The sequence below is a fragment of the Hylaeus anthracinus genome, unplaced genomic scaffold, assembly GCF_026225885.1.
Source record: "Hylaeus anthracinus isolate JK02 unplaced genomic scaffold, UHH_iyHylAnth1.0_haploid 5, whole genome shotgun sequence".
Classification (NCBI taxonomy): Eukaryota; Metazoa; Arthropoda; class Insecta; order Hymenoptera; family Colletidae; genus Hylaeus; species Hylaeus anthracinus.
The window spans coordinates 6,530,149-6,555,351 of record NW_026535322.1 but is presented as its reverse complement, the minus strand read 5'-3'; the positions used below and the strand labels follow the sequence as shown (position 1 = coordinate 6,555,351).

Sequence of the window (25,203 nt, the reverse complement as noted above, 5' to 3'; positions counted from 1 at the left end):
AAAGAAGATCACGTTGTCACCCACCTACTTCGTAGCCTACATAACTAACTGCACCACCTTCTCTCGAGGAATTCATTAAACTACTCGAACAACGAACGCACTAGCAAATATGTAAACCTAATAAAAAAAAATGTTCACGTTATCATCCATCTACTTCGCAACCTAACCAACCAGCTGTGCCACCTATCCCTGAAAAATTCATTAAACTTCTTGTCAAACGGTACTGCAGCCATCTTTAAAAGTCGAATTGACTTTCTAAGACCGAGACCAAATGTGGTAAATATGTAAGAGAAATAAAAAAATCTGTCCACGTTGTTATCCGTGTACTTCGTAGCCTAAATAACTAGCTGTGCTATCTTTCTCTTAAGAATTCATTAAATCACTTGTCGAACATTACTGTAGCCATCTTTAAAGGTCTAATTGATTCCTTAAGATGAAGAATGAAAGCAATAGTAAATACAGTAAAAAAATGTTCACGTTCATCTGCTTCACAGCCTAAATACCTAACTACGCCTCCCTCTTTCAAAGAATGCGTCGAATCTCTTGCCAAAGATTACCCTAACCAACTTCACGACTGGTGCAACTTCGCCATAGTGGTTAAGAATCACTGCTGCGCAGGCTAGCCGGCTCCGGCCAGCTATAGTGAATTTATACACGGCCACGGTGCGTTCCCACGCCTAGAGCATGCGAGCCTGCTCTTCGGCCTAATGCCCGCGTGGTACCGATCCTATTCCCCTGGCCCGTCGCCTAAGAAAACGCTGGAAAATCTGGGACACGTTGTCGCGGTATGCGCCATTGTCCTCGGACTCCGCGGGAGTCGATCTCGCGGTACGCTCGCAATTTTCGCCCGTCACGTTCGCGATTTGCAGCGTTGTCGCCTGATCCGGTTTTCGTCTCGTCGCGGCTGTCAGCGTTTAGGTCAGCGTTTAGATCAGGGTCGAATTCAGCAGTGGGAGAACCTTTCGGCATTGGAAGGCTGTTTTGTCGCATTTTTTCTTTTCAATAATGTATCTTTTGGCTTCCTTAACAAGTTTTGGCTGCTTTTTGCTTCTATGAGTATTTAAGAGGAAGTTAGCGTGGGTGTGAAGGTTAGCGTTCTTCGGTCAAGGAGGAAGGTTTGATTGGTATGATACTTGATGTTGGTTTTAGTTCGAATTGGTCACTGACGTTTTGACGTAAAAGATTTGTTTCAACTTGAAGGCAGGATTCAAGCACTGTCCACTATCCCTAGGGTCCATCTCTTAGGGTTCATCATTCTCATGTTCTTCTCATTTTGGCAATTCATGGCAGTTGCCTGTTTGCACTACGGGTACGTGGGACGCTGCTGTCCAACATGGCTACCCTGACAATCATACAACAGTGGTTGTATTGTATGCCAAACTTGGCACTCATAACGTCTTCGATCCAGGAGGGATAATACCATCATTCATTCATTCATTTATTTAAAGTGCGTAACTTATTATACAAAGTTATTGCACTACTGCTTACTCGTTACTAGCTTATTTCCATTCTCCTTGTCATCGTCTTGCACGACTCCTGCATTGTTTTAACACTGCAGTACCTCTTTCTTCTCATCTATCGGGGCCCGTTGGCCTTCTATCTCGGGTACCTCGGGGTCGCTAAGCCCGTACTGTAGCTACAAACACAGCTACAGCCCCTGAGGGCGATAATACCATCTCTAGTTAAATGTTATCAAAGAGGAGCAAACCACTCCAATCAAAGGCAACAATCATTGCTAACTTAAAAGTACGAAATAGCATTAGAGGCACTGTTACGTCCTAATCAGGGTCAAGTGTAATGCTCACCGAAGGTCCAATTCTGTTTGTCCAGGTCATTCCCCGAGTTGAAGGATGCGGTGGGCGAGGAGGCACGCGAAGCACCTCTGCTGAAACGTTTTCCCCGGACACCACGCCACGAGCACTGCCAGCCGACCGAGGCCACTAGTAGCCTGACCCTGGGGCACAGCCAACAGCGAGGACGAAGTACTTAAAAGGTTTCATGGATCTAACGGAGGCATTCGCCCCGGGAGGGGGCGGGGAGGATCTGCCAAAGACCGACTTCTTCGACTTCGTCGTCTCCCCGCCGCCTCACTGCGCCTCGGCGGACGGGATCTCCGACGAGGAGAGCTTCCTGCATCGCACGACCTGCAGAAGCATCGGTTACCTTCAGCAGAGCCACGAGGAGCACGAGGCGAGCCGCGACATCCACGGTTCGCCGTTCATCAAGGAGACCAACAACAACACTCTGACGGCGTTGCCGCCCGTCTCGACGATAACGAGCTCCTTGAGTCATCATCATCATCATCATCATCATCACCACGTGAGGACTCATCACAACGCGTGCAACGTACAGCCCAGCAACGAGCAGACGCCCATGGACCAATCGGACTGCGACTACTGGACCACCGACGAGACCAAGGAGCAGACCTGCAACATACTCCTAGAGGATCTGAACAAGTACTGTTGGTCGGCCCACGCGAACACGCAGAGCCACGGCAACGACAACGTCACCGTTCACCAGGGTTCCAACGACCATCATCAGACGGTGGGTCGGGGATGCGCGGCGAACGACAGACAGAATACGGACGGAGCCATCTACACGTTGACAGTGCTGAACAACGAGGCGAACTCGATGGACGCGTTGGACTGCTGCAAGAGCCCAGCGCCCACGTCCAGCGATTCCTGGTCCCTGCGACCGAACCTGGACCTGGACGCTATACTGAGCATGGAGCCCGCCTCCGCCGAACAGGAACACGATCAAACCTCCAATGTGAGCGAGGTGTCGCGGACGGTGAACGACAGGTTTCATCCCGATCGTTTCTCCGTAGCGTCGTCGCAGTACACGACCGACGACAGCGGTTTCGTCGAGAGCAAGGAGTTGTGCGGCCGAGGATCGTCCAACAGCGGCAATTGCCCCGGTGGAGACAACAACAACGATTGGAAGCTCTCCGATCAGAATCTTCAGGAAGCAGCCGCGGTGGCAGCAGCTGCGGTCGCTGTAGGCGCCGGTGACTCGGCGGAGAGTCTCTTGCGAAGCGCCCTCCAAGGCAAACTGTACACAGGACCTGCTCAAGTGGTCTCCTCTTCGTCGCCGTCCAATCAGGGTCCCGCCATGTCGATACCCGTCACGAGCAACGCTGGTCTGCAGATAGTCGCCGATCAGCAGCAGCAGCAGCAGCAACAGCAGCAACAGCAGCAACAGCAGCAACAGCAACAGCAGCAGCAACAGCAAGACGACTCCATGCACGCCTGCACCGACGAGGATCTCTTACTATCCCAGCTGGATCAAACGACCTATCGTCCGGGTGACTATGAGAAGCTGAAAAGTATAGCGAACGAAGTAGTGGAGTCTTACTGCAGCCTGGAGCCTGTCTGCAATGTTTCCGCGACCACCACGGTAATGTACACCCTGGACCCGACGAGCGGCAGCCTGGGCACCATCACGCTTCCAGCGGACCTTGGTCAAGTGAGCACGGTGACGGTGGTCACGGCTGCCCAGCAGGAAGTCCTTCAGCAGCAGGCAGCTCCGCGAGCAGACGTAGAGCCACAGCAACCGACCAGCCAGCTTCAGATGGCTCCTTCGAGGGTTGTTGCCACGAAAGCGCCCAAGAAGTACTGCAGACGCGCCAACAGGAACAACAATAACGCGAACGCGGCCAGCAACGGCAACAGCGGTCCCGAGGCTGCGGGAAACGTTGGTGGTCAACAACAGGGCGCCACCGGTGGTTCTCCAGGCAGCATCCAGCGCAAGGAACGCTCGCTGCACTACTGCAGCATCTGCAGCAAGGGCTTCAAGGACAAGTACAGCGTGAACGTGCACATCAGAACGCACACCGGCGAGAAACCGTTCGCCTGTTCCCTCTGCGGCAAGAGCTTCCGACAGAAGGCTCACCTGGCGAAGCACTACCAGACCCACGTGACGCAGAAGCCCAGCGTTCAGCAACAGGCGACAGGGAACAGCACCAGCAACAGCGGGAATCCTAGCCCATCGGCCGAGACCACCACCACCACCACGTCGAGCAGCGTGACGAACAGGAGTCAACCTCATCAGGTGCCGGTGGATCCCTCGGGGACTGCCTGCAATCCACCCAGTTAGTTGTGCTGGGACACCCTGGCCGCCCTTTTTCACGTATCCCCGTCGATTTTCACGCGCCCAAATTCCTGCCGCCCCTCTAACCCTGAGGTGGCCACGGTGCGAGGTCTCGTCCTTCTACTTTCTCTTCTCTGGATCTCCATTTCTTTCTTCTCTCTCCCCGCTGTCGCTGTTTCTTCTTGCTCTTCCCTTCACGATGTTCAGAGGCTTCGTTCGCCAAGAGAGCCGAGCGAAGTGGTTCACGAGGTTGGAACACGGTCACAGAGCGAACCATGACTAATGGCGACGATCGCGAGATCGACGCGTCCGCGGACGGCGCCGATTTCCTCTCGCGATCGACCCTCTTCGTCCTAGAACGAATATTAGCCTCAAAATGGCGGATCCAGGGACTCCCTGGGTATCGCCGATAATTTATTCGACGAGTTACACGCGATCTTGAAAAAACAAAAAAAAAAAAAAAGAATGGTGGAAAAAGCGCTGGACTTTCAACGTGCCGGGGATCGCGGACGTTTTTTGGCGTCTAGCGTCTCGGTTGTTGCGACGCGCGTATCTAGGATTCTATCGATCGAACGCAGAAAGCCGTCCATAACGAGCGAGTTACAGTAGCGCCCGCTTCTATGTCCACTGAGTCCTCTTGTTTGTATGTATCCGGGGAAGGTAGCGATTCGTGGGCTTCAGATTTTAATGTTACAGAGGTGATCGAGGTTGAGACTTGCAGGTAAAGTCAAGGTGGTATACCATGAGAATGTTGGAGGGAGTAAATGAAGCATTCTTATGGCACGGAACGAGTCATCGATGTGAATTTGAATTTCTATTTTTTCCGTTGTAACGTAATGGGTGTGTCTATAGGTTGGTGATGTCTTTCTGATGAAAATGTATCCAAATGCAACCTCGTTTGGAACGTTTCTAGCCCATCGTTGGTTAATACAGTGATTAGGTTAACATTCGGGTAGTGTTTGGACACATTTTACTCTGAAGAACACCACCGATCCAGTGACATACTTCCCTCACAGATCTATCGACGAACATAGCAAATGAAATTTCCAGAGAACAAAGCTCGATCCCTAGATATAGTTTTCGCGCGTTTCGAGGAATAATCGGCGACATACAAGCGGGAGGTACTGTCTATCGTGAATTTATCCATGTCAGGACTAAGCTGCCAAGGCTTCCACGACAGTTGTTCTCCGTCACTGGTCCAGATTGCTCTGTAGACGTTCAAGTTCCAGTGTTTAGGCCAAGCACCGAGTCTGAGAGACGCTTCCATTCTTCGGCAGACGTTGTTGACGATCGGTAGTCTGGACCGATGACGGAACAAAGAGTGTCGAACTGATATTATTACGTACATGTGCTCGCTCCGTCGATAAATTCACGAAGGTTAACAGATAACCTAAAGCGGACGACCCAGCGGGTCGTCATTTATTTTTCTACTCTCGTAATTAATCGGTCGAATCGTCGATCGACGATGGCTGTATTCTGCGCGCAAGCGACCCGGTGAAATTGTTGTTCCTAAGACGACTCCATTGCCGTCCTCTGACGAGAAACGAGCACGTCGACGACGAATCGCGCACGTTAAACGATATATATATATATATATTTAAATACCACTATGAGATATTAACGTTAAAGTTATTTTATACAGATTCTTCTTTTTCATTGTTCTTTCATTTTCTTTTTATCGTGTTTTTATATGTTTATATAAACGCACACGCAAGACGTAGTAGACTAACGGAATGTAACGTAGAATCGGTAAGTATCGGAGCATCGAGAAAGAGGTATAATAACGTTATAAGTAATTAGTAGCACGAGCTGTGATTTAGATACATACTCAACGCGCGACGACGGGCGCCTTCGGTTAAGATGGCGGCGCTCGCGTGCCTCGGCGTCTGTTATTCGTAAGAAAAACAATTTCGCGGGGGAATCCGTTCCGATGGAACAATCTTTGAGCCTGAAATTTCACAAATTTTGTTCTCGAGCCCCGTGGGGATTTTTTTCATTCCTGGTCGTTATGCGGGGTCGTCAGACTCGTCGCTTTGGGGGTGTTGGATCTCTTTGGAGAGTCTGTTCTGAAATTCGACCGACTAATCGGTTTGGAAAATTGGTCTTTTAATTACTAAGTAGGTATATATCGCGTGCACAGTGATGGAACTAGTTCGATGAAAATTGGTGAGATCTATATTATTGGAGGGGAGGGTGGTATCGTGGATGGAAAACAAACCCTCCCTCGTGGTTTTCGTATTTGTAGTAAACATAACTAACGACGAACGGTGTTGTATGCTTCACTGTTTACGTAGAGAAGGAAATTTTCTATGAAAACATGATATTTGGTATATTATTTGTCCTATCAAGAAAAGAAGTATTTCTCACGAAATAAAAATGTCAGAGAGTTCTTTGTCGATATACATATGTCGACGAATTGGGGAAAATTCGAAATTTACGTCGTTTCGTGTTTCACAGTATTATTAATACAATATACGCTAACAATTACTCAGCAATTAACAATGGAGTCACAGTTTTCTTGCCCACCTATCGAATATTTATGAGATTGAATTTATCATTCGATCTAACATTTGGCACAGAAAAGTATACCTATCGCCTTTCTAAATAGAATTGTGAAGAGTTTCAGAATTTCACTGATTCGGGTTTGCCGTTAACCCTAAAAAATGATGGAATTCCTCCAAGTCCCCCTAAAAAAAAAAAAAGAAAGAAAGAAAACTCAGTATTTGTTGTATCGGCTGTTCAGGACTGTTATATCGGGGTAAAAGCGCGGGAAGCCATTGCATCGCGGAGGTCAGAGATTTAGAGAGAGCCTCGGAGGTTGTTACGAGCAACGCCGTGGAGTAATTACACGTTGCGCGCCGCGGCGCGATATTGCGTTACGTGCATGCATTACGCACATAGTTCGGCGTGCGAAGCAGCAGCGAGAAAAACAAGACGTCCCGCGGCGTACGATAAATTCTCCTCGAAAGCCTCGTCAGGATGATCGCTGGGATTAGTCGCGCGCGACGTTTATCGCCTCTCGCTTCCAACGACTTCGATCGCGAACTCGTAATTCGAGAAAATGCGACGCCAGCGTCTGTGCTCGATATCGAACCACTATGTCGTCGCGACTTTTCAATCATCGCTCGAACGAGAAATTAATATCTGATCCTTTGTACGTCAGTAAAGCAATGAACCCTCCATCGCGTGAATTTCAATTATCCTTAACGAACAGAAATGAATCTTTGGTCGTTTGTACGTCAGCGAAGTATCGGGTTGTCTGGAAAGTCCGTGTCGATTTTTGGTAGGTGGTACAAGTCTGAATACATCGGAATATATTCCCTTAAAAGGTGGAAAGATCGTGGAACAAAATGCTACCTACGTGATTCAATAAATACGTATCAGAATTCAAATGTGCCTTTGAATTTGTTTTCAATTGTCACGAACTTTCTGGGCAACCCAGTAATTAACCTTCTGTTGCATAAATCTTGTTTTATCTTTCAAAAATGAAACTGATGTAACTCCGGTCCCCACCATTATCTCCATAAAAAAGACATCAAAGAGAAGTCTTATACGAAATCTACAGTTCCAACCGACCGCAATAATACGTCAAACGAATTACTGCACACATGTTCGTCAAAGAATTCCTGCCAATCGTGGTCAAGCGAATAATTTGTCGAATTTCACCGACCTCCGTTACGCTTGCTCCACTTGCGGTTGTAAAATTAGTTTGACCCCCGAGGAATTCTTTTTCACACTTCGCTCGACAACCGTACGCGAGTACGCGAGTCTTCCAACGTCGATTGCGGTTTCGAGGTTCACCGTAGCCCCATCGATTGTTCGGACTTCCTGAAAAACCACGCGTGGCAATTCGATGAAATGTTTGTAAAAAATATTTTCTGTTTCGAAGGACGTCGCTCGAATTTTGGTCGCTGCTCCTGCGGTCGCGGAAAACTGGTAGCAGTTGCGGTTAGGCGAACGATTCAGGGGATCCTGGAGGGCGGAGCTATTCGCGGACGCTCCACTTGTGGTTGTGAAATTATTAGCGAGGCCCGCGGTGCTGGGCTTTTCCTTCGCACCTTGCTGAAAATATAATCGTTGGCAGACGTTGCCGTGAATTTTCCGCCGTATGGAAATTATTCCAAGGCGATTATTCGCATAGCATGCGGTCTGATTCGTCCAGAAATTATTTTCAACGAACGTACAGTTGTTATAATCGAAAGAGGGTTTACTCGCCCGACCATGAATTCTACCGTTACTTAATTCTTGATTGAATAGCTGTGTGTTGTCCTGATAATTTAAATCACGAATTATTTCAGAAAAGTAAACGATTTTTTATGTTTTCCTCGAACTGTACCAAAGACATAATCGAAGATTTCTGCATAATATCATATTTGCAACATTCTTTCAATCGAATCGTTTCGAAATCTGCATTCCGGACGATTCCATCTCCGCTGCTATCAGTAATTCTAGCAACTTTGATGTTGGGCAATGTGCGAAGGAAAATTCTTCAACCGCAAATCGCACTAATTCGATGTGCAACCACAAGTTGCTACTTTCTGGTGGGCGTGTCGTTCTGATGATTTGTCCAAATTTGGCCTTGTTCCGTTACGAAGAATTTTCTTGGAAAATTCAGGTCGGAGACGAGGTTCCTTGCGCCCGTTAATTTTATTCCACTTTGTCCGCGAAAAATTCACGAGTTTCTTCGATATAGTTATACTCCGAGCAACCATATCGAAATGTTCAAGGTTCGTCAAGTTGGTTACGCGTGCTTCAGTTATCTGCAAGTGTAGGCAATATTAAGATTAAGTCTTTCGTGGTCGCAAGTCGGTTTTAACTTATCTCGAACCACGAGAGAATGCAAATAGCAACATCCCTGGGGCCTAACATGTGTTTGACCACGAATGGCAGGAATTTTATCTGCAAAAGTAGTGGAACCGGTCCATTTGATCGATTGTCGAAGATTTACCGTCCCTGATACTGGAATTCTATTCGGTGACAATTTAAAAAGAAGAACACAAACTTAACGAGAGATAAAATCAAGGAATGTAGACGATTTCCAAAGGAATTTCCCTCCAACTCCAGTTTTATTGCCAACGATTCTTCTTGTACCTATAAACGAAGTCTCGATTAGTTTATTTTTTAAATCATATAACACAGTGAATTAAACAAGCAGACTAAAACCTCGAATCACAAAGACTAAAAACCTGTACAATGGTTTGGCAATGTTACTGTACCATGCATTGGAGTCATCAGAGAACCTTGGTGATTCTTCCCACGCATTGAAATCATCGGAGCGTTTATGGTGTTTCCTACCACTCATTCGAACCACCGGAGCGTCTATGGTGTTTCCTCCCGTACGTCAAAGTTGTCGAAACAATTTCAAAATTACTCGATTCTATCAACAACGAAACGTAACGTCGACAAAATAACGAAGAAATTGGCTAGCTCGTTAACCTTCGTGGCTAGCTTTTAAAAAAATGCTCGAAACGCAGCGGTGGGTGAACGTTTCCTCGACGATTTAATCGTTTCCCTCCGCCCCACAGCCTCGTCGGGAGCATTTTATCAAGGCCAATGGAAAGAAATGCTGGAACCACGGGTAAATTTCCCATCGATCTTTCGGATTTCTTGACGTTCACCGGTATCATTAGTCAGTCTACGCGAACTACATCGCGGCGATAGTGGCTCGCCAAACGTTCGAGGAAACCTATGATAACGCCTCTCGTACGTCAGAGGGTCTCGGCGATCTCTAGGATTAGCTTCAGTTACGTTTACCGTTTCTCATCGCGAAATATTATCAATAACACTCTATCGTCCGACGCTCTAACCGATTCCCGCGGATAATGTCAAGGTAATTGCTGATCAAACGATAAGCTTGAAATGTTCCTGACGCTCTCCTCTTCCATCATTCCGTCTGGAACGTTTCGAGATAACTCGGGACGTTAATTAACAGAGTCTCGCGAGACCATTTTTGTCCAAGAGATCGGAGTCTTTCAGTTCTACTTAGATTTACTCGCTTCCTTAACGGTTGGAAGACAGAATTCTTTCGCGAGGTCCTCGAACTGCCGGCTTCCGATACGCGGTGGCCTGCCATTAACTTTGATTTATATCGGTAACCGTAATTTTGCTCCTTTTTCAATTTAATCCGCCAGCTGCGTTTTCGATCTTCATTTTATAAATCGTAGATGAGTGCTTTTCAGCACCTCGTAATGACGAGTCCACGGAAGATTGTCTTAGGTAAATTTAAAAAAACCTTGGCGAAGTATTACGTCGTCACCTAAGTTCGTGCTGCTGAGGCGATATATAATAAAAAAAATTACAGAAATTGTATAGCGACTGTTATGATATGACTATGTCAGAAAGATGGAAAAATATTGTGAAATGAGAGAGATTACCTTTTCATAACACACTTAAGGGCATGTTTTATATATTAACACTTTATCTCCCGGGCTATTTAGAAACAGTGGTTAATTAAAAAAAGAATTTTCTATAGTGGCATATGCCAATCTAGGCTGACAATAATTCCTCCATACTGTTCACTGATCATTGTAAGTAAGACAATCATCGACACAGTAAATAAATCCGAATAGCTAAATACTGCAATTAAAAAGCCTATAAATAGGCTCCCGGTAAATAAAGTGTTGAGTAGCAGAAGAATAAGTGGCAAGAACTTATAGGACGACCTAATATAAGATTATCCGTAGATTCTTTAAAAAGTTCCACGAATTACTAGCAGACATCCCAAGAAAAGAGAATACCGCGATGCTCGTTCCGAATAGAATACTCAGACATCAAATATACAAAAGAGCATACCACGTCGATGATGAAGAAGATTACGGAGGATCCTCGTCGCAATGCATTAAGCGACACGACCACGGAATAATTAAACCGACAGGATCGATTAAATCGTTAAAAAATATTCCGCTACCGATAGGTAGCACAAAAGCGTTTCGGAGTGACAGGTAGCTCGACGTTAACGCGTTCGGAACGCTCCTCGGTCGTTGGAGTCGATTAGCCGCTCTGGCATTTATCGTTTTCTCGTTCATTGGGCGCGAACGCGTTATCCGCGAGGCGATGTGGTAATTCGCCAAGTCCGATATTAATGACGCGTAGCCAATTTACAACTGAAGCCACGTCGACGAGGGCCCCTGACGGGCCGTTAGGTCCGTTTGATATCTCGTTGCATTAACGACGGGAAATTCTTTGATCCTTTCATCGGCCCCATCAGCGTTGCCGGCTGAGCCATCGAGAAAAACGACACTACTCGCGGCCAAGAGACGATAAATTAACCCGGCCGAGCAAGAAAGTGTTGCCGGCTGATTGCTCTCGGTTAGCCGCTTCCAGCGAGATGACTCCCTCGATAGCGTGTTATCAAGTTGTAATTTGGAGCCTGGCCATTAGTGGTACCATTCGGATCGCAGCTGACTAGCATGCGTCTATCGATCGGTCGATCTTCGTTCCCAGACGCGTTCCTAGACGAGAATCGGACTCGCGATCGCGACACCTCGTTAACCCTACCGTCCCTCGTAGCGCGGATTTTCTTTTATCTTCGGTAAAAGTTATTTGTTTTGGTAGCTAGAGTATCGTGCCTCTTCGTATGTAAGATGGTAGGCAAGCGATTGATTAAGTTAGAATCTTTTGAAATTTCGATTGAATCATTTATCTGGATAAGTTTTATCAATTTATCTGGGAAGCATGTGGGTAGAACAGGTCGACTTCCTGAACGTTGTTAACGAGCACGAAAAATAGATAAGAAAAAAAAAAAAGCACGACAAAACACACAGACAAATGCAACAAAAGGAAATACGAATTTCTAGACGGAACTGATAAATCTGTAGGTGCCGAGAGGTAGTTCCAGGAAACAGCCTGGACACATCGACGTATAAATATTCTAATTAAGTCCGCGCATAATTAGTGGCCACGGAACACTGAATTATCGTAATCGTTAGGCAGTATTTTCATACGTTATCGCGACAACAATATCTTGTCCCGATATCTCTTTATCGCATTAATTAAGTGTAACCACCGCGAACATGCCAATCGGAAAGTCAACGGGCACAATTCCGCGCGAGTCGATCTTGGCTGCACGGTAATTGACTCGTTTTTAACTTGCTACCGCGCATGCACGAGGACGTTAGGCTAACACGGAGAGCTACTTCAATTCTCCGTTGCACGAATTTTGGTTTCCCCTCCAAAAAGGAGAAAATATTCTTTGATTATTCGTGGGTCAGTGTTTAATTTAATTTTCTCAAATTCTATTTTGTTATTATTTCAGAAAGAAATATATCTGTCCGAGGGCAAACTATGTTGCGTCTAAACTTCTGTAATTCGAAATATATGTTAACATTAAATCTATCAAGTTAGGTCCATGTACTTCAAACATCTTTCTAAAATTCCTCGTTTACCGACGATACTAATGTTCAATGCAATTATTGCATCAAAGAATTAATCTGGTATATAAATTTGATCCTTCTTCCTATAATTACTGAAACTAGATGTTCCATTGTCAAAATTCTTAACTAGATAATACACCAGCCGAACAACAACCAAAAGACAAACGACAGTGCATCCACTGGCCACTAATTAAAACTAAGAATACAATCCACGCAATGACGCGTCTCTACGAAAAATTAATAATCTCTCCCTTCGATTAAAAATAAATCCGGCAAATAAAATTCTCATTCGTCTACCATCTACCATTTATCAAAACAATGTACCGCCCATCTCTGGATTCGAGTAACTTTCTACGAAAACAAGACGTCGTCAGCTCCTAAACGAGGTCTCTGTTTCCGGCGATGGCCTGCAATTCCTCCAGCAACGATTCGCCCGATTCCCGTAATCGAGCAACGACAGTGAGCCCCGATTTGACCTGGTTGAACAGGAAAGCAGGAAAGGAAGACCGTGAATCACTGCTGCTCTAATTAATGGACCGAGCGAAAACGGCCAGAAAGAGCGTCGTCAGGGTTCTATCGGCGAGACGAGGGCGCGCGAGGGGCCAATCAACGCGCGTCCGTGCTGATGGGGGGCCCCCCCCTTTGAATTGTGTTGGTCGAAACCACGAGTATAGACGGCGAGCAACGTTACACTTCGGGCCGATATGATGAGGCACGGCCTTATAAGGGACACAACCGGTGTTTAAAGTCGCTGGTGGCGCGGCTTTCACCAATTTAAAATCAGATTACGACTCGCCCGCCTTCTAATCGCTGTTAGCCCGGTGCACGCTGGGAATTGCGGCTGTAATCGATCCCCCGATTTCGCGTAACCCTACGATCGTTATTGTAGGTGCACGTTAGAGTGGCGACGAATAACGATTGAGTCCGTTGTGCGAGAAACAGGATTTGTTACTGACTCGTTTCTCGGTGTCGGCGATCTTTGCTGATCAAACGAGTCAACGAATCGCATTAAATTTAGACGTGGACGTCGTTATTTCCGCTATTGCCGCATCTTTTATTGAAATTAATTTCCTTGGTTCCTTAATGAAAAGTCCTGACATGCATTTCTGGGTGACCAACGTGTCGAATCGCAGCAATACGCGATCCTTAAGATTCAGATTGATTTTACAGCTACGACGCGGTACCATCGTCGAAAAATCGACGATAGAGCGGCAGAAATTGGACGCGATTTAGAAACGGGGCGAAATTCAGCGGAGGATTTATTCCTCTGCGCGCTCATGGCCTGAGATTTTTCGCTGCCTCGGCGTCCGTGCCGCGTTGTGCTTGACTAATACCGCTACGGCGCGTTAACCTTCTGAAGGTAGAACGGAGGTGTGGCACACCCCCGTCTCTCCGTAAACACGAGGTATGAGATACAACAATGGTCTCCGTAGATGGAAGATTGCACGGAAAGGTGCAACGTTCACGTGCAAAGGTCACCACGGTTGAATCGAGTAAACGAGGATAATGTCGCGGGTCGACTATAATAGCTGAATTTTATTGTCGTAACAAAAGAAAGCTCGTCATCGTCTGTAGTCTGAAACAGCAAGACGAGGAGGGGGGGGAAGGTGGTCCATTACCGCCAAAAAGAGTCAAATAAGTCGCGTGGCTATCGAACCTTCCAACAATGGCGTCTCGTTTTTGTTTTCTTTCTTTCTTTCTTTCTTTTTTTTTTTTGGACTCTCAATTGCATAACGAGCCTCTACAAATCTTTATCGATTGCGAAACGATTCTGATCTTCTGATGCATCATTCACGGAACATCAGCATTACTCTTGACTATTGATTTCGGGGACGATTGTAGATTAAGTTAATAATTGTTTGCAGTGGGGACAAATAATATTTAGAAGGCAAAACACAATTGGCTGAAAGACAAACCGAAAGCCTTGTTTTATACAACGGAACAAATATATGAAAAATTATTGTGGAAGAGTCTAAATTTGAAATTCCTTCTCTGCGCCGACAACTGGGACCCGCTAACGACAATCGTGAATCGTTGTTTAATCCCTTGAATCCCTTAGGTTTCAATTCATTGGTTCGTTTTTAGTATTTGGCTGTATGTGTGTTACCAGTGCATAACGTTCTTTCGAAGAGAAGTTACGAAACATAAACGTCAGCTACGATAATTGTTCAAATGATACATTGATATTTTTTTTTTTTTTAAATTTAATTTATAAAAATCAGGCTTCCAAGGGTTGAGGATCGAAATAATGATTGTTTTGCTCGCGATTCGATAGCGACACGTTCAGACAGCCGTCGCGGCGATTCGTTCTCGTTGAATAATACTCAAGGTACCGTTGTATTATACGATAATCCCTTTCTAATTACTCTACACTGCGTTCTTAATTTAATGTTACTCCCCTTGTTTTTATATATATATATATATATATATACATATAAATATATTTATATTTTTTTTTTCTTCTTACTCTACTTCTCTAGCTGGTACGACTTTAATCGTAGACGATAGCGACGGTGTTGTTAGCCCTTTGTTAAGGTGACGTACCCAACCCCAAGGTTACCATGGTAACGAAGTGTATCCGCAGAGATATTTTCAGCGAGATGATAAACGAATAAATTAACGAATAAATAAATAATACTCAACGGAGCTTGCAGGAAGCCCCGAGCAAAGAGCGACGAGCGAATGCTCGCACGCTGTATAACTAAGGAAAATGATAGATCCTTCTTCTTATTATTATTATTTCTTTTTTCTTTTATATTTTAATTGAATAAAGAATATCGAAACGAATGTTTAAAAGAGGCCCCCCCCCCCCCCCCCCCGACTATGTATATAGGAAACGTATGTGTTGGCCTATCCAGTACAAAACCATCGTTATAATATTATAGATCACGGATTATTATGTTATGTGAATAATTACATTTTATGTTGTTAACATGTTTCTATACGTATACAGATACACGGATATATGTGCGACACACGTATATATATATGTTTATGTATGTACACGCGCATACATATACAGATATGTATGAATGTAATGTTAACACACACACGCAGACACACACATACACACATACACACACACACACACACACACAGAGCAGACAGACAGACAGACACAGACAGAGCTCTCTTTCCCAACGTTTCTATTCCCCTTTCACACATCTTTCGTTCTTTCCTTATTTTTCTTACTTTCTTCCCTTTCTTCACACCTTTTTACTTGTTTGCTCTCGCCATGCAGCTGGAGAAGACTACTTGTAGAGGATCGTTTTTGTTTTGTACTTAAGCGCGCTCGTACGCGCCCGAACTATGTTTTGTACCACGTGCAGAATGGCAATAAAGTAGTTGACCAATTCCTTTTTTTAATACCACGTGTGTCGATGTACCTTCGTGCAACCACTCATGGAATCCACCATCCCATTCTCCGCTGCGTCTGCATCCTCTTCGTTTAAATTCGTTATCGAACCCTCACTTTTTTATCTTGTCAACAGTCGCTGTACAACGTGCACAGCGCACCATTAACTCTGGGACAGAAATTATTTTCCACGTGTGGCATTTCTTAAAATAATTTATTCACCAATATGAACAAGTAGATTGTGTAGCAGGTCGTCGATGACGATTATGAGCGCACGATATCGACACATTTGTAGGAGTTTCGAGTGACACATGGATACCGAAACGCGCGATAGCGGCTCGGCAAAGATAAATACACCAGAGATTCGCGTGTTTACGCTTGTTTCGTGTGTCCTTAATTATTAGAAAAAAAGCGACCGCGCTCCCAAGTCACCGAGCACCCGTGCTCACGTGTAATTACGTTAATAGAGCTCAGGAGAAAATATTTCTTTCTTTTTTTTTTTTTTTTTTGGTCGATTTGCGATTAAAACACGGGCTTTATAATTTGAATGTATTTAAAATAAAATCACTCTACCTATTCCTTTTATAAACTTCGCGCGGTTAAACATTTCTCGATTTTATATTACAATTCGTTAATGAAAACTTCAACTAACGTGCAACAAGCGAGAAATTTAATAAGTTACCGAAACGTTAGAAGCTAGTTCTAACGTTCTCTTCTAGTACGATTGCACGAGTGTAGCAATTTTTTAACGATTACCCAATGTAATTCTGTTAATAATGAAAATCTGTGAAAACGGTAATTGTTGAAATCAGAAGAAAGCGGCGCGATGGTGGCCACCCGTGCCTTGTGTAAATTAATTCTGATGTCTCGATGAACGTACTCGCGGGGACGCAAATTATTTATGAGGAGTGTATAGTAGTAATCGATTCTCTTCTATCACACAGAACGACTATAGTATTGTCGAAGCACGAGTCTTGCGAGGAGGCTACCGAGACTGTTTTAGCAGGAGTACGCGGAGGTATCGCTTTTCGACAAGAGGGATATCGATATTGCGACGGTTATGTCCCACAGAGATAAACGCCATCGGGTAAGTATTTATTAAAGCGTGTATGTGTGTACGTATGTCTATACTTTCATGAATCGATGGTGCGAAAACAAGTTGAAACGCAAAAACATTAAGGTACGTATCAACGATATATTATTATGCGTTATAAAAATTGCTATAGTGCAAATAACTTCGATAAAATAAGGGATCAATCGCCATCCTCTTGAGTAACGTGACGGCGACACCGAGAATCCCGTTTCCCGGTGCAACGATTGCCAACGAAAACTAACTCAGCGCGAAACGACGATCGTTTTGACAGAAAATCCTGCGATTATAAAATCAACGAAAGAAAATAAAATGAGAGAGACTCGGCGGAACGAAATTAAAAAATTTCTTAAGAAAAGAAAAAAAAAAAAGACGATTAGAAATCAACTTTGAACACGAGAAAACGAAAAGCTACACACTACTATATAATAGATCCGACGAACCGGCTGCGGTACACGAGGATAGAAAAGAAGCATAATCATGCGGTATATATTAATTTCAACAATGTTCGAGTGCCCCCACGAGGGGTCTTCAATTACACGGATCGTCCGAGTCGTACCACAAAGCTGGGCAATGATTATATTTTGCAATTACCGTCGACGTTCGGTGATCGACAAACTATTAGGTGTAAAAATTAAATTCTATGCCTTTATATTAAATCACGTATTATTTAGTTTTTGTTTATAACTCTAGTTTAAGTAGAAATATTTAGTCGTCACGTTTTAACATTCAAGTAACAATTTTCTAAGTTCCTGATAACCTGAATCTCAACCTGGTAGCCATTACAATTTTGTTTATTATTATTCTTTCAATAGATTTCGAGCATAACCAGTTAGTTATAACAACTGCAGAAGAATAACAATAAGTAAAATGTTACGCTGCGTGTAACGTCCACGAGGACTTAGAAGGTTGTTACTTCGATATACCAAAATTACGAGAATATATATCCATTTAAATCGGAGTTATAAATAGCTGACTACAGAGGAATGGAATTAATTTCTACACCTGATACATTCGCAATCTACGATCGCAAGTAGTTTGTAATCTTCCGTAATGTCTGATTATTCCTTGATCGTGATTACTGTTCTCTGATCGTATTCTTAAACTTTGCCCAACAGTGTGGCGTTACAGCGAATCGAATCAACCGTAACGAAACTCGAACCTCGTGTTCCCGTAGTCCTCGCCCCGGCCGACTTAAATATGCAATCGATTGTACACGAACATCGCTTAGCCCTGATTATAGCAATGCGGTAGAAAGTGATAGTAGTAGCATAGAGCGATACGCTGGCATCGCGGACCGACGCGTCAGCATGTTACGCAGAGAAGGCCGGAAGCTTCTCTTCGGGAATGGTCGGGCTGGTAGCTGACGGCGCCGCGGACGCACGTCTCGCTGACTCAGACTCTCGAAGAGCGTCGTCGAAGCTCTGCATCGAACTGGATCGTGAAGGCACAACTTTTGTCTGCAAATAATAAATTATTTAATCAATAATAAGTATCGTGAGTACACAGGCTCCAGCGGCGGGGTCTGATAAGCTTCGCCAGCGTATTTGGCAGGTCTTTACGAACAAAGAATCCTGTCTCGAATTGTTCAAACAAGTGGTGGTTTTCCTGGTTGCGTTATTGCGCGTATTTATTGTATATAGACAGCGGATGTTCATGAAATCGGACATTTTTACGAGGAATCTATATTAATATCGTAAAGAGGTAAACGGAACTACAGAACCAATTTTAAAAATGTTGTCAGTAATAGAAAGCTACATTATCCTTGGCAATTTGAAATCACAGAATTTGTTAACCAAGTAGGAAGAAAAGCTTGGCTATTTTATCGGCGTACCGAATGGTTCAATATACGTGAAAATAACGAAAATCACGAAATACGTGGGTATTTGGACCGATTTTAAATACATGAACATCCGCGGTCTAACTACACGTGTATCTTCTAATTCTGCGTTTCTCTCTCGAGAGTGTCACCGCTATTTTCAAAAGGACTTGAAAACGATAATGGAAACGTTGGATCTCGATCTTCCCTATTCGAGGACTCTGATTCTTGACGATCGATCGTCCGAATCGTTAATTAGCTACCTTCATGTTTTCGTAAGCAGACCCAACTCGTTCCTCCAACGAACGAAAACTGTCGGAATTGCGCATTTGGCCGATCTTCATGGACAGCCCGCTTCCAAAACCGCCGAGGATGCTAGTCGTCTTCTCGGCCGTGGTCTTGAACACGGACTCTGTCTTCTGGAATCTACAGAAGGGAACAATCAACACTTTTACGGAGAACTTGTCCCGTCCAAGGGGAATCACGTGGCCCGTGGTCGCTGATGGATTTGGTTAGGAAACGAGGATGAATTAAGCCGATGATACTGCGCCATGCATCTGCTCACACATCAACTTCGCGTGGTGATAAGACTGATACCGTGTTAGATATGTAAAGCAATCAGCAGTAGAAGCACTGTGCAACTTCGTCGAGTAATGTCAACCCTGGTATTGGATCGTATTTGATGATAATTTATAATATGAATTGACTTCGATATTTTTAAAGAAGACAGAATGTAAGCTTACGTATAAAACAACAAGAGAAGAACAATTCTGTAATTATGATGCACTTACACAGCTAACATTGTATCATCATATAATTTCTTATGTAATTTGTCATTGTATATCTTATAACGTCAAATATTAATTACGTAATAAATCGTACGATGATGTAATATTAGCTGTTCAAGGACCTAATAACTGCATGATTGTTCTTCTCTCATTTTCTCTTGTTTTTCATACATGATAGTACGTACATTCTGTCTCCTGGTACAATCGAGACTAATTGATATTATAAACTGCTATCAAATATGACATATACGTTTATGTAATTAATAATATATTATAGAATTTATCATCATATAATGTACAACATCGAACTTGTAATTATACAATGAATAATACGATGATATCGGTACTAAATGAATCAACATCGTGTTAATATGGTTGCTTGTAAATACTACTAAGCACGCTCATTTTAAAAACTGATAAACGCAAGACGTTACAAATATTAATAACTTGTAATCGTGTCAATCCCATCACTACTCCTAACGGATTAGTTACAGCATCCAGTTTGTTGTTCGATCGGTATTATATAAAGCTTATCCTTCTGCGATTACTTTACGCAAGCGTTGTCGCGGCTAGAGGTTTATGTATCAGTTTTCTGTCGGGAAACTAATCGGCTCGGCCGTTCGCGAGTTGCACTTTTTATTTACAGCGCGTTATTGACTCAGATATCAACTTTAGAGAGACCGATACGAGTATCGAAAACTACGATCAAACATTTCTCTTCTATCCAACAGTGGTCGAAAATCCCACAAAAGAGATCGCCAAAAGTTTCTCTTTTTACACTACCGCCGCCTTCGCGATTTCGAGAGAGCATCATCTGTCAGTCATCTTCTCTCACAGGCTAGAAATATTTCAACAGACCCGAGCAATCAACTGTAAACATTACGAAATGATGTTTATCCTTACAAGTTTTTTATATCGGTAGAAAAATCGTGATAAACGAAACGAGTTTTTATTAAGGAAAATAATAAACAATACTCATCTGCAATTAATTCGTTCGCGTAACTAAGATGCGGTTAAATGAGTCTGTAACGTATAAAGTGGAAAACTTTTGGCTAGCTTCTTAAAACTTCAACACACTGTGTAAACTAAACTTTTAACGCGACAAGATGCATTTCCTCTGGTTTCATTTCGAGGATTAATGACTATCGGAGGGAACGTTTGGTCCCCTAAGGAAAACGGAATTGTCTTGTGTACTTACAAAGTGTTCTCGGTGACTGCCTTGGTGAACTGACCGAGTTTCTCCCCGACGTTCTGATAACTGAATGAGAACCCAACCAAAAGTCAAAGAAAAGTGCTCTACGTGTCTGAAGGGCAAAAGTAGCAGAAAATAAACGATGGGGGTACGAGGAGATTGGTATCCGTCACCATACGCGAAATTAGGATAATAAATGAATACACAAAATAAATATCGTGTAAGATAAGTGTTGCACATGCGTAACTTATAATTTTGTTCATGGTAATCAGGGAGATCCTACGTACTTGCTCGAAGTGCTATCATATTGAAAATAAACCAAAGAAATATAATTAATTTAACACTCTGCTGACCAGTCTAAGTGTTTACTCGTATATACACTGAAATTAGTTTATGCGATTTCCGACTGTGAAAACAATATAGATCTCTAGGTCTATAAATTATAAATAATATATATTTTATGTTATATGTGATTAAATATATTATACCTATACCTAAACCATACTTGACAAAATTGATAGGTATACGTGTAAATAGAGTTTGTCGGAATTTATTTAGATGTTTCTATTTTATAGTTTTCATTTCAAATTGATGTCACCAGAAGTATCTTTGAGAAGAAGAACCCTGGAAGTTATACAAGACACGACACTAGCGCCGCCTTTGCGACTCTTGCAAACCTTACAGCTAGGTCAGCAAGGTGCTAAAACAGAAAAATTTCAGCAAGCAAACGAAAATTCTTCGCTAATTTGTAATTCGCCATCTACTTACTTTACGTGAAACTAAATTGATTAAACGTCGACGGAGATGTTCTATCAACTTGGATTTGTTTCTATGTAGCGGCAAGAAAAGCTCCTCCAGCTACGGTTCCAATCGCTCAATTATTCGCGCGTGGCATAGCAAGAGATTGCGAAACGACTCGTTAAAACGTTCATTAAATAGAACAATTGCTTCGTTCAACTTCGGCAATTAATGAAACGGAAACTTTCATTGTTCGTGGAGTATCCGCACGCTGTCGGGGACCTTGTGCATTGTGACAGGGCTGGATGAATACCAACAAGGGACTCCATTCGTGCAAGATGAGGGCGAAGGACAGGTGAGCAGAGAAAAAGAGAGAGAAATGCGTGCTTTTCGATGGGTTTCGATTTGCTAAAAACGTACACTTGGCTCTCCTTAACGTTTTTCAAGCCCTGATTCATGTCCTCGGTGATCTCCTTCCACACGCTGATCCCCAGCTTCCTCTTCAGCTCCTGGGAGACTTTGATCTTATTCGCCAGGACGTGCCTCAGGGTTTGTATCTCCTCTTCCACCTGCGACACGCGGATTCTTCAAATTCATCGCAAATATGCTCAACTACGCGACGACGTGATATGGAGTCAAACTTGCGAGCCCAAAATTCCACGGTTTCACCGAATTGATTTTTTTTTTTTTAAGACAAATTAACCACCCTTTCGAGATGGGATTAAATCGGTTGCTGTCATGTCTTGGCACGTTATTGAAATTTTTTTAGACGTGGTTAGTTTCTGAAAGTTCATTCCGTACTCTTAAGTGTCATAAAAAAGGTAATCTCTCTCATTTCGCAATAATTTCTCGCTTTTCTGACACAGTCACTATACCATCACTATAAAATTTCTGTAGCTTTTTTTTTATTAAATATTGACGCAGTCTTCATCGCGAACTTACGGCTTAATGCTAATACAGAAAGTCCTCTTCTAAGTCGTAAATTCTTACTAAATACGGAGGTAGAAAGTGTAAACACAGTTGTAAGACTAGGTACGATCGTTTCAGGGTCACTGAAATGATCACGATGTCTCGACATATGGGATCCAAAAGAAAAAAAGGAGTCTCAGATGCTATTAACTGTGAAGCTAAGTACAAATAGCGGATTAACCTTCTCGCGAGGTCATACATCAAAATTCCTGCCGTTTGATGATTTCATGGAAAGGTGAAACAGTTTGCTACATACCTTGGCCAGCTCCGCGCTCCATTCTGCTTTCTGACGGTCCTGCTCCTCCAAAGAAAGTCCTTGCAGCTCGCTCACGACGGACTCCGACGACGGCGATATGTAGCCCGAGGAGTGAAGAGTGGCATCCTCGCCTGCAAAAAGAAAAAAAAACACGTTAGAAGAATCGTACTAGAGTAGTCCTTGAAGACCATACGTTTCGCGTAGTAAATTTTAAAGCTAAAGGCTTCTCTGGAATATCCAGATGAACACTTCACTATGCTCCGCCTCCGGAAGCGTGACTAACCGTAGAAAAAGGAACTACGGTATGCGGTTTACTGTTTCTGCTCCTGCTTTTTGCTCCTGGAAACGATTAAGAACGAATTTTTCCTCGCTGGCCTCTCATCCCCCGTGTGCACATTCTGCTGTCGCTAATTTACAGACAGAGGAAACTTTCACGAATCCAGTGATGCGAAACGGTGTTGCAAACGGCAAGAACGTCTGGATTCGGGGCGAGCGAAGGAATTTCAACTAGGCGAAAACTTTCAGCTATAAACGCGAATTAATTCGATCGATTAGAAGCGCTTAGAAATCTACGGGTGAAAGAAAGGATTGTAGCGAGAAGAGAAAGGTATAATTTACTTGCTGTATTGTGTCTTAATAGCGTCAGAGCTGTATTAAAAATTCTAGTACGTTGCAAAATAAATATTGTAGTACGACATCGAGGTGTATTATTTCTTCTGTATTGCGAGCACACTGGTTCATCGATACTTGGTGCGTGAGACATGAAGACTAATTAATGGTAATTCTGATAATGAGTAGAATCTTGTTTAACTTGTAATGTGAATACTGTATAATAACATCAAAGTGAAGTATTTCTTCTGTAAGCGCACTGATCTTGGTAACGAATAGAAACTGGTTTAAATAAACTGGTTGTAAAATAAATACTGTATAGTGATATCGAGATTAATAATTCGTCGGTATTACGAGCAGCCTGATTCGTAAATAGTTTATGCACGGGGCACAAAGGCTAATTAACGATAATCATGATAATGCGTAGAAACTGATCTAAAGTATAACACGAATTTCATTTTTCATTAAAAATGATCCTTGAAAAAATTTTACTTCAAAAAATTTTACTTCAAAAAATTTGTCGGGTTCTTTACGAGACACTTTGTATAATGTTTCCTTCAGGTACCGTTATGGCAATTCTGTTAGGTAGAACCGACACCAAGTGATACAGTTCTCACTTTCATATTTGCAACGCTGCCCTACTTATGGTTCTTTGTGTACGCTCAGCGAGTGAATACTTTTGATATTTGCAACTATATCAAAATATTAAAAACGCAAATTTCGACAAACACCCCTAATTTATTATTATTATTATAATTACTCGAACCCGGGGTACGTAATTCAGGAATACTGAGCTTTCCATAGTAAGTCAGTGTGTTTTTCTCAGTCACCTCGTATAATAATTCATTATTGCTATTATTATTGTATATTATATATCTCTGTTGTGCTTGCAGCTCCCAACGAGCGAATGCTTTCAATATTTGTAATCGTATACAAATGTGAAACTAGGAAAATTAGAAATCCAAACTTCATTATTTGAAGCTGGAGAGCTTGACTCAGGAACACTGAGCTTTCGCCATTGTCCCTCATCTTTCCGCTCTTAAACATCTCAAGCGTTTGCAATTCCCAAGTGTCTGTATATATTCCACACTTATCCGATATAATAAATAATTACTGCCAATGATTCCCGTTTCCAGCCACCTCCACCAATTAGATTTCATCCCCGAGTTACATTGTGCACCTTTTACCAATTCGAGGAACTTCTTGTAGTTCTGGCTGTTGCTGATCTTGGCCAGGTAAGGCTTGGAGAAGTCCTGGAATATCACTCTAACCGATCTCTTCTTCCTCCTCCCGCGACTAGACGATCCCTCCTCGGCATCGGGGGTGAAGAACTGCGTCTCCACCGACAAATTTGCGTCGCCTACCACGATCTCATCGATCTCCCCGTTCGAGTCGCGCCAACAGTGGACAACGATCTCGTTTTCGCCGTCCTCCAGCTCGTCGATGTCGTCGAAGCTCGGCGTAGCCGTCAGGTTCGAGTAGTAAACGTCTTCTTCGTACTCCAGAGATTCGAACTCGTGCTCGTTCTCGCTCGGGCAGTCCTCTTCGCCGTGTTCCTGGCACACTCGCGACCTGGAGATCAGCTTCGACGATCCCAATCGATCGTCGGTCTTTTCCTTTCTCTCCTGAACGTCCGGCATGTCTGTTTTCATTTTATTGTAATCGAAGAGTCAGTGATTCGAAGGACCTACAGCTTTAGGACGATTCCGTCGCGGCGGAATTAAAGAACGAACGTCTCCTCGAGAAGTGTTCTCTTTTGGGGAACCGACGATGGGGCTTCAACTAGAATCTTCGAGGGTTTCGAGTGCGGCTTTCGGCATTGTCGAGTATGCATTTCGTGTCTTACGCTGTGTAGATAGACACTCGAGCTTTATCACACGGTGAGTTTGTCGAAGCCTCGAGATCGCAAGTGAGTCCTCAGGTTTA

The 25,203-nt window shown here is 43.5% G+C and overlaps 2 protein-coding genes across 4 annotated transcripts in view; one reads left to right on the top strand and one right to left on the bottom strand.

The window, feature by feature from the left end:
• LOC128895691 (protein sister of odd and bowel-like) overlaps positions 1 to 15,816 on the top strand; it is a 111,641-nt gene extending 95,825 nt beyond the window's left edge. The window contains exon 4 of the mRNA XM_054158515.1: positions 1,831 to 15,816. Coding sequence (XP_054014490.1) covers positions 1,999 to 4,095 — 2,097 coding nt within the window. The 5' untranslated portion in view covers positions 1,831 to 1,998 and the 3' untranslated portion in view covers positions 4,096 to 15,816. The remainder of the gene's footprint in view (positions 1 to 1,830) is intronic.
• A 195-nt stretch (positions 15,817 to 16,011) lies between these two features.
• Positions 16,012 to 25,203, bottom strand: part of LOC128895701 (tumor protein D53 homolog) — a 16,116-nt gene continuing 6,924 nt past the window's right edge. For 2 of the 3 annotated variants that reach the window (XM_054158529.1, XM_054158530.1), the window contains exons 2-7: positions 24,458 to 24,919; positions 22,669 to 22,799; positions 21,864 to 22,012; positions 20,712 to 20,771; positions 18,989 to 19,151; positions 16,012 to 18,366 (exon numbers count right to left, since the gene is read on the bottom strand). In XM_054158529.1, the coding sequence (XP_054014504.1) occupies positions 18,220 to 18,366; positions 18,989 to 19,151; positions 20,712 to 20,771; positions 21,864 to 22,012; positions 22,669 to 22,799; positions 24,458 to 24,919 (1,112 nt within the window). In that variant the 3' untranslated portion in view covers positions 16,012 to 18,219. Of the gene's footprint in view, positions 18,367 to 18,988; positions 19,152 to 20,711; positions 20,772 to 21,863; positions 22,013 to 22,668; positions 22,800 to 24,457; positions 25,073 to 25,203 lie in introns of those variants that run through there. The other variant, XM_054158531.1, reaches the window with a different exon arrangement.